Here is a 13,835-nt window from a genome sequence, read left to right as displayed (position 1 = left end):
GGCCTCACTCTTGAAGCCAAAGCCCACTGAGGAGGTGCGTCTGACCAACGCCATGACTCCCTAAGCCTGAGTTCCCCTGTGGCCATGAGAATGCCAGGAGAACATTTCCAGCCCCGGTGATGGAAAGACCTGGGCTGTGGTCCCGCAAGGGTGTGTCAGAGTGCAGCCATCTTGGAGATGGGAAATGATTTGGTCTGGGTTCCTGGCCAGCGCTGGGCTACTCAGTCTTCGGTTCTTGGCTCCAGCCACAACTTTTACCCTGCTGTTTCGGCTTCTCTATAAACTCCCCAGATGATTTCCTTGCCATCGGGAATCTGCCCACCTTTGTCAAATAGCTGTATGGGTGGGACATTGCTTAAAATTTTTAGAGTTTTAATAAGTCTTTAAAAGGTCACAGGGAACGGGGGAAGAGGAAGAGATGGCCAACTGCCCAGGGGCAGCTCGAGCCTGTTTCACCCAGGGCAACTGTGAAGTTGGTGTGGCATCCATCTGTTTTGTCACTGGGAATAAACTGCAGCTGTGGATCTTAGGGTGGCAGGGTGGCCATGATTTACGGTTGTGTGGCCAAGTTCGCAGCCACAATCCAGTAGGGAGTGAGGGAAAGAGGGCTGCAGGAGAGAAGGGCTGGCGTAGCGCTTTCTGAGCGTGTTTCATGTTTAATGCTTTTAACATGGGTGCCTCGTTCTTGCTTCTAGAAGGCTCCTAGAAAAATAGAAGCCATAGACAAACTGCCATGCGTAGCTGACCAAACACACATGGGGGTGAAGGTGGTGGGGGGTGTGTATGTGAGGGTTATGGTTGTTTATGGTTGTGTTATATCCAAGCTCTAGGAAAGTGTTTATTTTAAAATAAGAAGCATGAGTTACAGATACTTTTAACCCAAGAGAAGATGTGGAGACCGACTCTCATTTATTTTGGCAAGAGTCTCTGACATTAGATACGTGCTCTCTGGGCCTATTCCCAGTCAAACACTCTGAAGACAGGATTTCTGCTCGACATGAGGCACAACCCAGGTGCATTCATATCCATAGACGGGCTGTGCATCCTCAAGAAATTGGGAGTTGAGCAAGGTAGACAAAATGTAAACACAACCATACTGCAGTGCTTTGCAGAACAGGAACAGCTTCTAATTTTCGAGACACTTACTGTGGCCAGCAAGTTGCTGTGTTTAATCTACACAACTATCTTCCTGAGTGGGCACTGTTATTGCCCTGTCCACCCACGGGTTGTCTTCTTAAGGCTCACAAGATGACCAGGGACCACAGAGGGTTCTGGGTCCATTCAGAAGGACAGAGGACAGAGCCACAACAGGGCAGCATCCATCTGTTCCAATGCAGAGAGGCAGGGGTGGGGGCTGTCCTGGCATAAGAGGCCCCACCCGACAAGAGGCAAAGCTCTTATAAAATTCCATAAGCAAGAGGCTAAGATAGAAGGATCACAATCCTCAGCAAAAAAGTGAGGTGCCCAGTTCTACGATAGCAGTTTCAGGAAACCCAAATTGGGATACCTGTCTATCAGGTATGTACAGGTCATGTCTAGTTGTACCCAGCCCACGAAGGAGTCATCTTTATCACATAAGTTAGTGTCACCTAGTAGCATCGTTGACATACCATCTTAGTGTGCTGCCAGTGTTAACCTAGAAGATCAAATTCTCCTGCAGAAAAGATTACTTACCTACAACTATTGCAGCTTGAGCATCCCTGATCCAAAATGTTCAAAAATCAACAACCTAATCTTCAGATTTGGGGATTACCTATGCCCAACTGGCAAAGTCTCTGCATTTGGAGTCTATGCAGATTCCAAAATCTGAAACAATTCTAGTCCAATATCTTTGTATTCTCATTAGACAGAGAATGAAGCTGAGGTTTAGAAAGGTTTATCAACTTACCTCAAATCACATAGTAAATAAGGCAGCCAGGGTTTAAATCCTGGTCTGTCTGACTCCAATTACCGTGCTTTTAACTAAAGTGCAAAATGTGAATTTTTTTCCAACCCCTGTAGCCTGTTTATTTTGCTATTTGATAAAGTGGTTTGACTTACCTACCACTGAGGACAATGGGTCTTCCTGGTACAAGCAGTGTGTTTATCCTATGGTCTTGCCCACTCCCAGGCACACTGTGTAACTCCATTTGAGAAGCACAGCACCTACTAGTTAGCAGTTCTGCTGAAAATAATAAAAGAAAGCACTAGTTACTTGTTTTTCTGAGTCTATATTTTGAGTAGAGGTTTATGAGAAGGGTAAAAAACGATTTAAAAGTTAGAGAACCAATTTTGCCTCGGAAAATAAATGAGTACCTACCTGGTTACCAGGTGCAAACAATTCGAATTCCTTTGCATCGACAGTCCTTTTTTCTTTTTAAATCATCAACATCTTGTAGCACAAAATCCAAGAGCTCAAGGCAATGCATGTAGCTTTATTACAGTTCAGTTCAACATATAAAATCCAGTTTATATATCTGGATTGTGTTGCAGGAGCCATTCAAGAAGTGTGCCATCCGTGCTCCAAGTATAAAAGTAGGAATTTTAAGACACTGTAACAATATTACTGTTGTTTCATTGGGTGTTTAATTGACTCTAAGCTTTCACTAGGCCTAAAAGCTATCTGTTGACTTCCAAAACTTCATAGTGTAGTGAAGAAAAAATACTAAAGAATTTTGTAAGCAGAATGTAAAGTGGATTGTGTAAAACACCATGATTAAGTGCAATGGAATGAGTTAACAATGAATTGTACTGAACTAGCAAGACACAATTGAAGCTGGAGGAACACAGGGAAGAATAAAGAGGGTAGGGTTTGGCCTCTCAGCCTAGGTGGGCACAGGTGTTTGCTAAAGGTAATCCTGAATGCTTTCAGATACCCTGTTCACTGTGCTTTCCATCAGAGTGTTCAAAAAGGCAGCTGACAAAGTCTGCCTGCCAATAACACAGACAGATGTATGCTCTTTAGGTAAGAGATACTATTGTAGATTGTTTTTCCTCTCATGTTACGTGAGCTTATGAAACATTGGATTATACAGGGAGAAAAGCACAAAGTTTGAATATTACTAATGAGACAAGTTTTGGAAGAATACCTCAGAAATTTCCAAAGTGAAACTAGGAGGAAATTTAGCCTTTCCCTTTCCTTATTTCCCCCATATTTTTGATTGGTGCATTACAGTTGTATATAATGGTGGTATTTGTTGTTACATATGTGTCCATGCACACAATATAACAATATAATATAGCCATGATCACTTCCCAGGATTTTCCATTTCCCTTCCCTCCTCCCACTGTCTGGTCCCTTTTCTCTACTAATCTCCCTTCGATTTTCGTGAGACAGCCCCACCCCCACCCCACCCCACCTTTATTTTCCTTTTTGCCCTCTAGTTTTCACATATGAGAAAATGTATGACCCTTGATTTTGTGAGTTTGGCTTATTTCACTTAACGTAATGTTCTCAAGTTCCATCCATTTTTCTGAAAATGACATAATTTCATTCTTATTTATGGCTGAATAAAATTCTGTGATGTATATTGACCACATTTTCTTTATCCATTTACCCCCTGGTTGACACCTTGGCCGCTTCCGTAGTTTGGCTATTGTGCATCATGCTGCTATAAACATGGGTATACATGTGTCGCTAAGGCGTGCTGATTCTAATTCTTCTGGATAAATACTGAGGAGTGGTAGGACTGGGTTATATGGTGGTTCCAGTCTTCATCCTTGAGGATCCTTCATACTGATTTCCATAGTAGTGCTTCTAATTTACAATTCCACCAACAGCGTAAACATATTTCTTTTCCTCCACGTCCTCTCCAGCATTTAATTGTTTGGTACTCATGATGGCTGCCATTCTAACTGAAACATGATGAAATCTCAATGTAGTTTTGATTTGAATTTCCCTAATTGTTCAAGATGTTGAATATTTTTTCAAATATTTGTTTGGCCTTTCCCTTTCGGGTAAGAAAATCAGAAGATAAGCTGGCTTTTGGTGGAGGTCCTCTCCCACTGCTCATGTCCCCTCCTTTTGAATCTGCTTAGGGAGATTTATGTGGTCATTCTGCAGGTGTTTACCCAGTATGATGGGTCAACTGTAGGGACTAGAGTCTGGCCATCATAGCCATCTGGCCATCATAGCTACTTGCAAGACTGCAAGTAGCCAAGGAAAAAAAAATTAAATTCAAGTAGCAATATGAGAATCTGGAGTAATACAAAAAAGAATCAGAGTTTTCATGAGGCCAAATATGTTAAGAGGTATGAGAGTCAGCACTGCCAGCCTGCAGAGAAAGGAAGGGCTCCATCAGGGGTGGTGGGGGGCTCGAGGATGGGTCCCTGTGGGTGGAGAAAGAGGACCTTCTGAGCAAGAGGAGATCTTGGAATGAAAGGCATTGTGGTGGGTACGGGTCTAACCTATGTGTGGAAGTTTCCTGGCAAGGAAGATTTGCCTGACCCCCGACTCTGAGGAGCATGAAATAGACTGCAAGATTCCATTGCATAGGATCAAGGAAGCTGCTAGACTTTGAGATGGGGACTGACCTGTGGCCCAGCTCCTGTCCCAGAGCCAAGAATTTGTCAAACTCAGTTGACCATCATGCATCCTCCTGCTCCGTAGATGGCTGCCTTAGTTACCCTCTGTTGTTGTTTCAGATTCATGACGGATGCTGCCCGCCGAGAGCAGGAGTCTCTGAAGAAGAAGATTCAGCCGAAGCTCTCACTGACCCTGTCCAGCTCCGTGTCCCGAGGGAATGTGTCCACCCCGCCACGCCACAGCAGCGGAAGCCTTACTCCCCCCGTGACCCCACCCATCACCCCCTCCTCTTCATTCCGCAGCAGCACTCCGACAGGTGAGTGGCTTGGCCCTGCCTCAGGGACAGATGCCCTGGGGGCTGGGGACGCAGGGTGTCTCAGACCTGATGACTACTTTGATTCTTTTCTGGCCTCTACAGAATGTATGGCTTCATTTGATCTATTATTGAAGAAATGTTTATAGATGATTAATATGCATGTGATCAGGACTTCATAGATCTTTTTAAGGCCTTACCATTACACGTGGGTAAAGTGGTTGATGTCTTGGGTTTGCTTTAGTCGGGTGAAGTACTACATGAACCCAGATAGCCACGTGTTGGTTACTGTTGAAGCCGAGTGATGGGTTCGTGGAGGTTCCTTATACCATCTCCCTGTTTTTGCATTTTTTTTTTTTTTTATTAGAAAGTGATTAGGAATTAAACTACATTTAGAATGTCCAGACACAGAGCCGCAGTAGGAGCAGAGGGGCTGCTCTCTGTCTTATACCTCGTGGAGGATATTGGCAGCCTCCCAAAGGTGGAAGTGATTAAAAATTAAAGCGAGAGTTGGCATCAAAGATGAAAATATCATCTCGGTGCATAAGACTGAACTACAGGATGGAGCTTAGACCTGAATTCCACTTATTTCCCAAACTTCCCCTGAGCTAAGCACACTGAGTTGTTCTTCCCCATTCATAGCTATGAAGTTGCTGGTTCTTCCCAGCAGAAGTGCATAAAGATGGTGGAAGAGGCTGGGAAGGTCCCTCTTCTTTGTCCTGAGAGGCAGACAATGATTTCCCTTCTCCAAGTAGGAATATAATTGAATAAAAACAAAAGCTATTAATTGAATAAAAACAAATATATAACATTGTCACCATGAGTGCCTCCAGAGAGAAGCTTCCCTGGAAAGGTAAATGGGACTCAAATACATAAGGAGGGAAAGAAGAAGATGCTAACCAAGAGGGTTGCCTTATGCAAAGGCTGTGTGGTGGGGAGAAGCCTGGCAGGGCCAAGAGCAGGCCCAGAGGCCAGGGTATAGGAGGTGGTAGAGGAGGTAGCAGGGCCTAGCGCATCATGGGTCTTATTAGAGATTCCAGTTGACTCTAAAATAAGCCACTGACAATCACACCATCTCCTTAGCATCACCTCATCAATGGTTTTCTCTTACAGTTTATGTATTTCTTATCCATCTCCCATCAAGGAGGTGACCACATTAATATTTCTCAAAATGTGTTTTAAAATGTTAATTGCACAAAATATTAGGATTTCCTCATAAGTTTGGGAAGATATTAAGCAAATTTAAGCAAGTTTCTTTAATGCTGGGCTTTAATATACACTGTTATTCTCTTAAGGGGAGTGAGTTTGTCAACTTTCTGATGCTATGACAAAATACCTGAGGGAAATCAACTAAAAAAGGAAAATTTAATTTTGACTCTCGGTTCCAGAGGTTTCAGTCTGTGGTTGCTAAGCCCCATCACTTGGGCCTGGGGTAAGGGAGAACCTGGTGGGGAGCACATGGGCAAGCAGAGCTGCTACCTCATGGAGGTTGGGAAGAGAGAGGGAGGAGGGTTCAGAGTTCCAGTATCCCCTTCAAAGGCATACCCCAGTGACCTCACTTCCTTCCAGTAGATCCCACCTTCTAAAGACCCCACCACCTCCCAATAGCGCCACAGGCTGGCGACAAGTCTTCAGCACAAAGCCTTTGGGGAACATTTCAGATCCAAAGAGGGGGAATTTACTAAGTTCCCCAAATTTAGATGCTCTTATTGGGGGACCTCTTTTTTCTACGGGGCACTCAGGGTTCAAGGTTGAGGTACCCTATATTCAATTAAGACTGAGCATTTTAAAGATAGGATAGGTGTGGGAAGCAGAGTGATCTGAGCCCCCTCTCACAAACCAACGCTTTCCTTTACAAATGGCATTAGTGGCCCCCCAAGGCTCAGGTGTTCGAGGCTCAGTTGCCAGCTTGGCACTCTCAGGAGGTGGCGGAAACCTGAAGAGGTGGGGTCTAGTGGGACACTTTAGGTCATGGGGGTGTGCCCACACAGAAGGATCCAGGGATCTCCATCTCTTCCTCTTTCTCTCTGGCCTCCTGCCCTGAGGTGAATGGTTTCGCTATGCCATAGTCCCCACAGTGTTGGGCTGCCCCGCCACCCAGGTCCTGAAAGCAGTTGGGCCACCTGATCATGGACTGAAACCACAAACCAAAATAAACCTTTTCCCTTTATAAATTAATCATCTTTGGTATTTGTTCCAGCCATGGACAGTTGTGTTACCCACCAATTATACCCATTATAGAGAGTTTTGTGTAGGTGCAAAATGTAAATTGCATGTGTATAAATCCAGTATTCATACATTTTATTTTGTGAAGAATGACTTTCCGGGATCTTTGGGTAACATTTCTTGTGAAAATCTAAGGAGTGAAAGAGAAGAAGGTTTTGAGAGCTCAACGTGTTGCTGCGATCCTCTTTTCTGTGTTTTTCTGTAGTATTGGTTCATATGGATATGAATGGGGTTGGGGGGAGTCTCAAACTGAATGTGTTTCCTACCTGAGGTAATGTGGACTGACTCATGTCCAGCACCAGATAAACAGGACTGCCCCAATTAGTTACGGACACCTCAGAACCCCATGAAAAGAAAGACACTTTAAAGTGAGAGTTTATTATTTTTCACGTAAGAATGTTTGGAAGAAATGGAATCATTTCCTTTCCTTCAGACGCAAAGAAATCTTTATGACACCTTACTATTTTAGCAATTTCCCACTGGGAGGATTAATTTATGTTGTGGTACAGATGTATCATTTTTGGTCTGTCAAGATCATTGGTAAGTTATTTGCTGCTTGAGGAACATTCCATGTAAACATCAAAAATTAGCAGAGGAAATGGTTTCTTAAACCCCTACCATGTACAGTTTTGATTGTGTACATTTTTCAATGTTCAGAATGTTATTTTACCTGTAGTTACAGAGATCAGCTTATTTGGCTTGACTAATGTGGTTCCAGTCACTTTCTTTGCCAGGTTATAAATAATATTTCACATTTCTGCCTCCTAAATTCACTCTTCCAAGTTCCATATTCAAGGTGCAACCCTGGGTCAGAAGACACAGTTACCTTGTAGGAAACTTCTTTTATAAGATAGGAAGGCAGAAAGTAGCAGAAGGTAGGGCTTAGCTTCATTCTAGATTTTTTTAAAAATATTTCTTAGGTATTCTTGGGATCAACACGTTTTTTGATTTCTCATTGTGATCTACTTACAGACTCCTGAGGCTGTAGTTCGGTATTTCTAACAGGTTCTGCCCTAAAGAGTTGAATGTCAGGATGGCGCCTAGGAAACATTTCCTAAAATCTTCCTATTAAGGGCACAGTCTTGGGACTGGGTCGTGGCTTGGTGGCAAAGCACTTGCCTAGCACATGTGAGGCACTGAGTTCGATCCTTAGCACTGCATAACAAATAAAATAAAGGCATTCTGTCTATCTGCAACTACAAAAACTAAAAAATTAAAAAGGGTACAGTCTTGATTTGCATTTCCCTTTTCGTATAAATGCTGTGTCTTGTAGCTGGAGAATGCCTACACGTGCTGATGTCCTTCTCGCCTTGGATTCGGGTCACTACAGACCCCTTCCTGACCTTTGGTGTGTCTGCTTGTGTCTTTATGCACTACCTTGTTCTCTGTGTTGTCCTTTATCTACTTTCTAGATTGGCTAACAAGACCTTTAGCCTAGCCTAGTCTTTCAACTTATTCTGCTTGCCCAGCGTCTTCTGTGTTTAGCCTCTTCTCACTGCTCCAACCAGGAAAGCGTCTCATGCATTTTATTACTACTCTGTACCACTACCAGTTATAAGACGCCTTCCCTCAAAAAATGTTTTCTCGACTTGAAGAAAAGAATTAAATCAATGGTGATCTGTGGTAATAATAAATAATACTAGATTATTTCTTTATAACACGTTATAGTGTGCAAAAGTGTTCTCCTTCACCATGTCTTCTGATCATTGTAAACACTCAATGGGACACAGGGCAAGCCTCATTACCACTTTAAAGACAAAGTAGTTGAGACTCAATTAAACAACTCTCCCAGTTTTCGGGTATTTCCCAGCATCAGGATCTGTTCACTCTACATAATTTATTGAGAATCAGTTTTGTTACAAGGCATTGTACCAGGTATCAGGGATGCAGAAAAGCATGAAGCCTAGCCCTTGTGGGTTAACATTAGTATCCCTTAGCAGGTGCAGGTTAAGCACATGTAGGAGAGAGAGCAGACGTGATGTGTACACACGGGACCGTCACCTGCACCAATGATCAGTGAGACATGGTAGAGGTGCACACAGGGTTATTCTCTCTATGCTGTTTCCGTGCTGCTATAAGGTTCAAGAAATGTCTTACATCATTTAATGCAAATGTAAGTGCCAAAGAAGTTGGAATAAGGTGATACTGGAGAGAAAGTGACTTGGACAGTTTCATAGCCCATGATCACTATGGAGTATCAGCTTAGAGTATTAGTGAGCAGACCTTAATGGGTTGATAAAAGGTGGTATGTAAATCTTGAGTGTTCCAGGTGGACATTCAGAGCTCTGGGAGCATGGAGGTAAAGTGACCTCAGACAAGTCTAGTTCTGCTATTTGGCAGACAGATGGCCTGGACCCTTCTAAGCCTTAGTTTCCTCAACTGTGCAGGGGCAGCCATGTCTGCCCCAGAGTGAGGTTAATGATTGAGGACACGTCTGGAAACAACTTCTTAACATCCTCTGTACTTGAGCCTCCAGTTCAGAAGGGACATCAGCTCAAGCAGAGCTACTCTGCTTCCTACTGGCTGTGAGTGGTGGCCATGGCTGCTGCTTTCAAGACTAGTGAGGACTTCTTTTTTTGTTTGTTTTTTTGGTACTTGGGATTGAACCCAGGGATACTTAACCACTGAATCACATCCTTATCCCTTTTTAGTTATCATTTTTGAGATAGGATCTCGTTATGTTCTTTAGGTCCTTGCTAAGTTGCTGAGGCTGGCCTTGAACTTGCAATCCTCGTGCCTTGGGGTCTTGGGCCACTGGGACTACAGGATTCAGGCTCCTGAGCTACTGGGATTACAGGCATGAGCCACCATGACCAGCTAGTGAGGACTTCTTGAAGTATTATACACACTCATGAAAGAAGATATTTTTTGCTCTTAACTGAATCCTGCTCTTTTGGGCAGACAGTATTTCACCAGCCCTGGCTGGGACTGCTTATACATGTTTATTTTTTGTCTGCACAGACTTTTGAGAAGGCCGATTCTGGGAATGCGTGTTGCAGGTGGTATCTGCTAAAGACCTGCTCTAGCCATGGGCACATTGCAGGGGAAAGAAGGCCTTATCCTCTCCTTTTCAGAACAGATGCTGACATTGCATCTAAAGAGTTTGTGGGACCAAAGAAAAAGGAACAATTTAGGCTTCATCAAAACTAAAAACTTTGTCAGGAGAAGTAGCACACACCTGTAATCCCAGTGATTCCAGAAGCTAAGGAAGGAGGGTCACAAATTTGAGGCCAGCCTGGGCAACTTAGTGATACCTTGTCTTATGAAACATAATGGGCTGGGTATGTAGCTCATGGTAAAAAGCTTGCCTAGCATGTGTGAGGCCCTGGGTTCAATCCCCATTACTGAAACAAACACCTAAAAACTTTGTTTTTTAAAAGATACTATCTAAAAATTGAGAAGACAAACCATAAAATAGGAGAAGATATTTGTAAAACCATGTATCTGATAAGGGCCTAATTAGTAGAGAAAAGAAGTCTTAAAATCTAACACTGAAAAGACAACTCTGTTTTAAAATGGAATTGGGGAGTGGCACTATGTATTAACTACTTCATGACCAAAGGTGGTAGAAGTTAAGACTTAGCCAGTTTATAGATTGCTTTATGTCCTGTTTTAGTAAAGGCAGCAATAACCCCGTTAACTGTAGGAATTCAAAGTGCTCAGGATGGAAACTCTGGGTGTTTCTAGCAGATTTGCACACCTGCACGCCCTGTCCCCTTCCATTGAAGGATGTGCCCACACAGGCCCAGCTACCACAGCGTGGAAGGAAGGGCCCCTCGCTGCACCCACTTTAATTTCAAATTCCCTTTAACCTGTGAAAGAGATGGACAACTCATTGCTATGATCCATACTGAGGTCATACCAAGATGCCATATAAAGGTATCTCAAGGTCTTTAAGACCAGTTAAGTTTTGACCATAGCATGTCTGCACATCCCTGCCATCCTTTCCAAGAAGAGTAGAGAATGCTCCAAGGAGAGAGGCCAGCAGATGTCATTGTCCCTCTACGTAACTGAGGAGGGCAAGACCGACAGAGGTCATCACAGCTTCTGCAGGGCTGCAAAATCGAGTGGTATTGACTTGGTGGTCCCACTCTAGGCATTTACCCAAGAGAAATGATAACATATGTCCTCAAATGACACAAGGATGAACACAGCAGCTTTATTCACAGTAGCCCCAAACTGTGCAGGAGTCTCTCCTCAGGTAAAAACGACGAACAAATACTCTCATACACACACACTGTGCACACCCACAGGAATCTCAAAAACAAGCTGAGCAAAAAGAGAGCAAGACAGAGTATATGGAATATTCAGGAATAGGCATCCCCGTCTGTGGTGATAGACGTCACATCAGTGGTTGCCTGGGGATTGGGGAGTGTGACATAGACAGAGAACTTTGTGGAGTGATAGGTAAATTCTGTATCTCAACTGGTATACTGGCTGCACGAATATTCAGGCTCTCCAAATTATACATTTAAGAGCTGTGTGTTTCACCATAGATGAATGTTAGCTCAGCAAAAAGTGGTGACCTCGGCAAAATTAAGGAACAGGACTCTACAACTTCCACTTGAAGCTGAACTAGTAAATAGCTTTTCCTGCTACTTGCTATAAACAAAGGAAGTAAATGTATGTTATAGTTTAAGTATGAAAATCTCTGGAATTTCCTCTCCATTGAAGAAAGACAGTAAGCAGAATCGATTCTCTTCTTAGCTTAGGAACACTAAGGATTTACTTAGGAACACTAATTATTTACCCAGTAGCATGGGTAAATAATTATAATCCATATTAAATAAGGCAAGAGAGAGAGAAGAGGGAAGGCAGGAAAGGGGAAACAATCAGAGCTAGGTGCCCAACTGTCTTACAACACAGTGACGAATTCATTAATGACTCAGTGTTTCATAGAACATTATAGCACCCAGGGATTCCCATGTCAAAATTATTTTGTTTGCCATGAGATAAAGAGTAGTTCATTACGCTGAGGATTTTACGAGAAAGAAAGCGGAAAGGTTCAGGTTTCCCCCCATGTTAAGCAATCCTCTGAAACTAGCACAGCATGGCGATTTATTATCTGGTTTAATCTCTGTGCTAACCAGAAAGTGTCCCTAACTTAACTTGTAATAGAATTTTTTTTTTCAGAGAGGGCAGGGAGTTACAGGAAATTGAACTTGGGGGCACTTGACCACTGATTCACATCCACAACCCTGTTTTGTATTTTATTTAGAGACAGGGTCTCACTGAGTTACTTAGCACCTCACTTTTGCTGAGGCTGGCTTTGAACTGGCGATCCTTCTGTCTCAGCCTCCCGAGCTGCTGGGATTAAAGGCCTTTGACACCATGCCTGGCTAGAAGATTTTTGAGGCCTACCATTTAAAAAAAAAAAAAAAATCTTTATTTTATATTTATTTTTGTATGTGGTGCTGCGGATCGAACCCAGAACCCAGTGCCTCATGTATACAAGGCAAGTGCTCAACCACTGAGCTACAGCCCCAGCCCCAAGGCCTACCATTTTAACAGTGCTTTTCTGTGCAAAGTGATGCTACCATACCTAACCATTTACATTTGATTATAAACCTAAATTTTATTCGCACTAGTCCTGTGTTATTATTTAATCATTCCAATAAAAATATGTTCACTCTTAAGAATTCCAACTAGACATCCTGAAGTTCTTTACAGCCATATTTCACCTGCCTCTGGAAATACAGTTAATCAAAGTTTTGGCCCTAGATCTTATTTGCTTGGGTTTTTTTTTTTTTTTTGTGGGGGGGGGGGCAGGTCACAGCAGGGGTCTGTACACTGGCCAAAAAAAGATCGAGAAAGATCCCAAGATAAAGTTGTTTTAAAGGGCACGTGTTAACACTGTGCTGCTGACACCTCTTACTCCAAGGAAGAATGCCATCTTTTTAAGCCAAGGTCCAGAGCTCACTCCTATGCCAGCTTCCATCAATACACACTTCCCAATAATTTTCCTTTGGAAGCAAGACCCAAAACTGAAATCTGAGTGCTAGAGAGAGCGACATCTTGGAACCTGGAAAATAGTGTGGATTCTATTGAAAACACGAATAAACAGACAGCCTCAGTGCTTCCATGCACCTCTGATGTGAAGGTGGTGCAGAGTTAACACCTGACGGATTTGCAGACCTGCCAAGTGCGTATGCTTCCAAGAGCCCTTTTCTCCTCCCCCCCCCCGCCCACCCGGTCCCAACTGTCGAAAAACACAGCGCATTAAAACCAGAGAAGCCCTTTCATCTTTGTGGGTATCACGGCAGCAAACTTATTTTAATGTCTTTTCCATGTGGCTCCAGTTTTAACAATAAAATGATCCCCAGGCACACCCAGCTGCACAGCATTAGAGAAAGAATCTGAAAAAGGAAAAAAAAAAAAAAAATGAGAAAGCTTTAAGCTAATTTGGTTTTGCTCAAAAGACAATCAAGGTACAGAATCTCATCACTCCTGTCACACAACTTTGCTCAGACTTCTTGGAAATGCACTAAAAAAGGAGGTGGTATTTGACAGGAAGGGGAAACTTAGATTGCTGGAAACTTTCTGGTGCCAGGGACGAAAGGTTTCTGGTTGTGCACTTTTAGCACCTTGCTAACAAACTTACATAGTTCCTCCTTGGAAAACTGGGTCCTGACATTAATTTATATAATAAGTTGAGTCGATCTTATCAGATCAAAGATGTATTTCATACTCTGCTGGATATGTTGTTTTTTTTTTAAACCACACAATTCTGGCTGTATTTGGTATGAAAACACACACATAAAATCACTCATGAGAAACTGAAGTTGGTTGGGG

At 43.0% G+C, this 13,835-nt stretch overlaps 1 protein-coding gene across 1 annotated transcript in view; it reads left to right on the top strand.

Annotated features, from left to right (window-relative positions):
- Positions 1-13,835, top strand: part of Jazf1 (JAZF zinc finger 1) — a 334,196-nt gene that overhangs the window by 281,252 nt on the left and 39,109 nt on the right. Inside the window, exon 3 of the mRNA XM_076835844.1 lies at positions 4,624-4,820. Within this exon, the coding sequence (XP_076691959.1) occupies positions 4,624-4,820 (197 nt within the window). The remainder of the gene's footprint in view (positions 1-4,623; positions 4,821-13,835) is intronic.

Source organism: Callospermophilus lateralis, chromosome 1 (assembly GCF_048772815.1).
Source record: "Callospermophilus lateralis isolate mCalLat2 chromosome 1, mCalLat2.hap1, whole genome shotgun sequence".
Lineage (NCBI taxonomy): Eukaryota > Metazoa > Chordata > Mammalia > Rodentia > Sciuridae > Callospermophilus > Callospermophilus lateralis.
The sequence above is the reverse complement of the archived record's forward strand: the minus strand, read 5'-3'. Positions and strand labels throughout refer to the sequence as shown.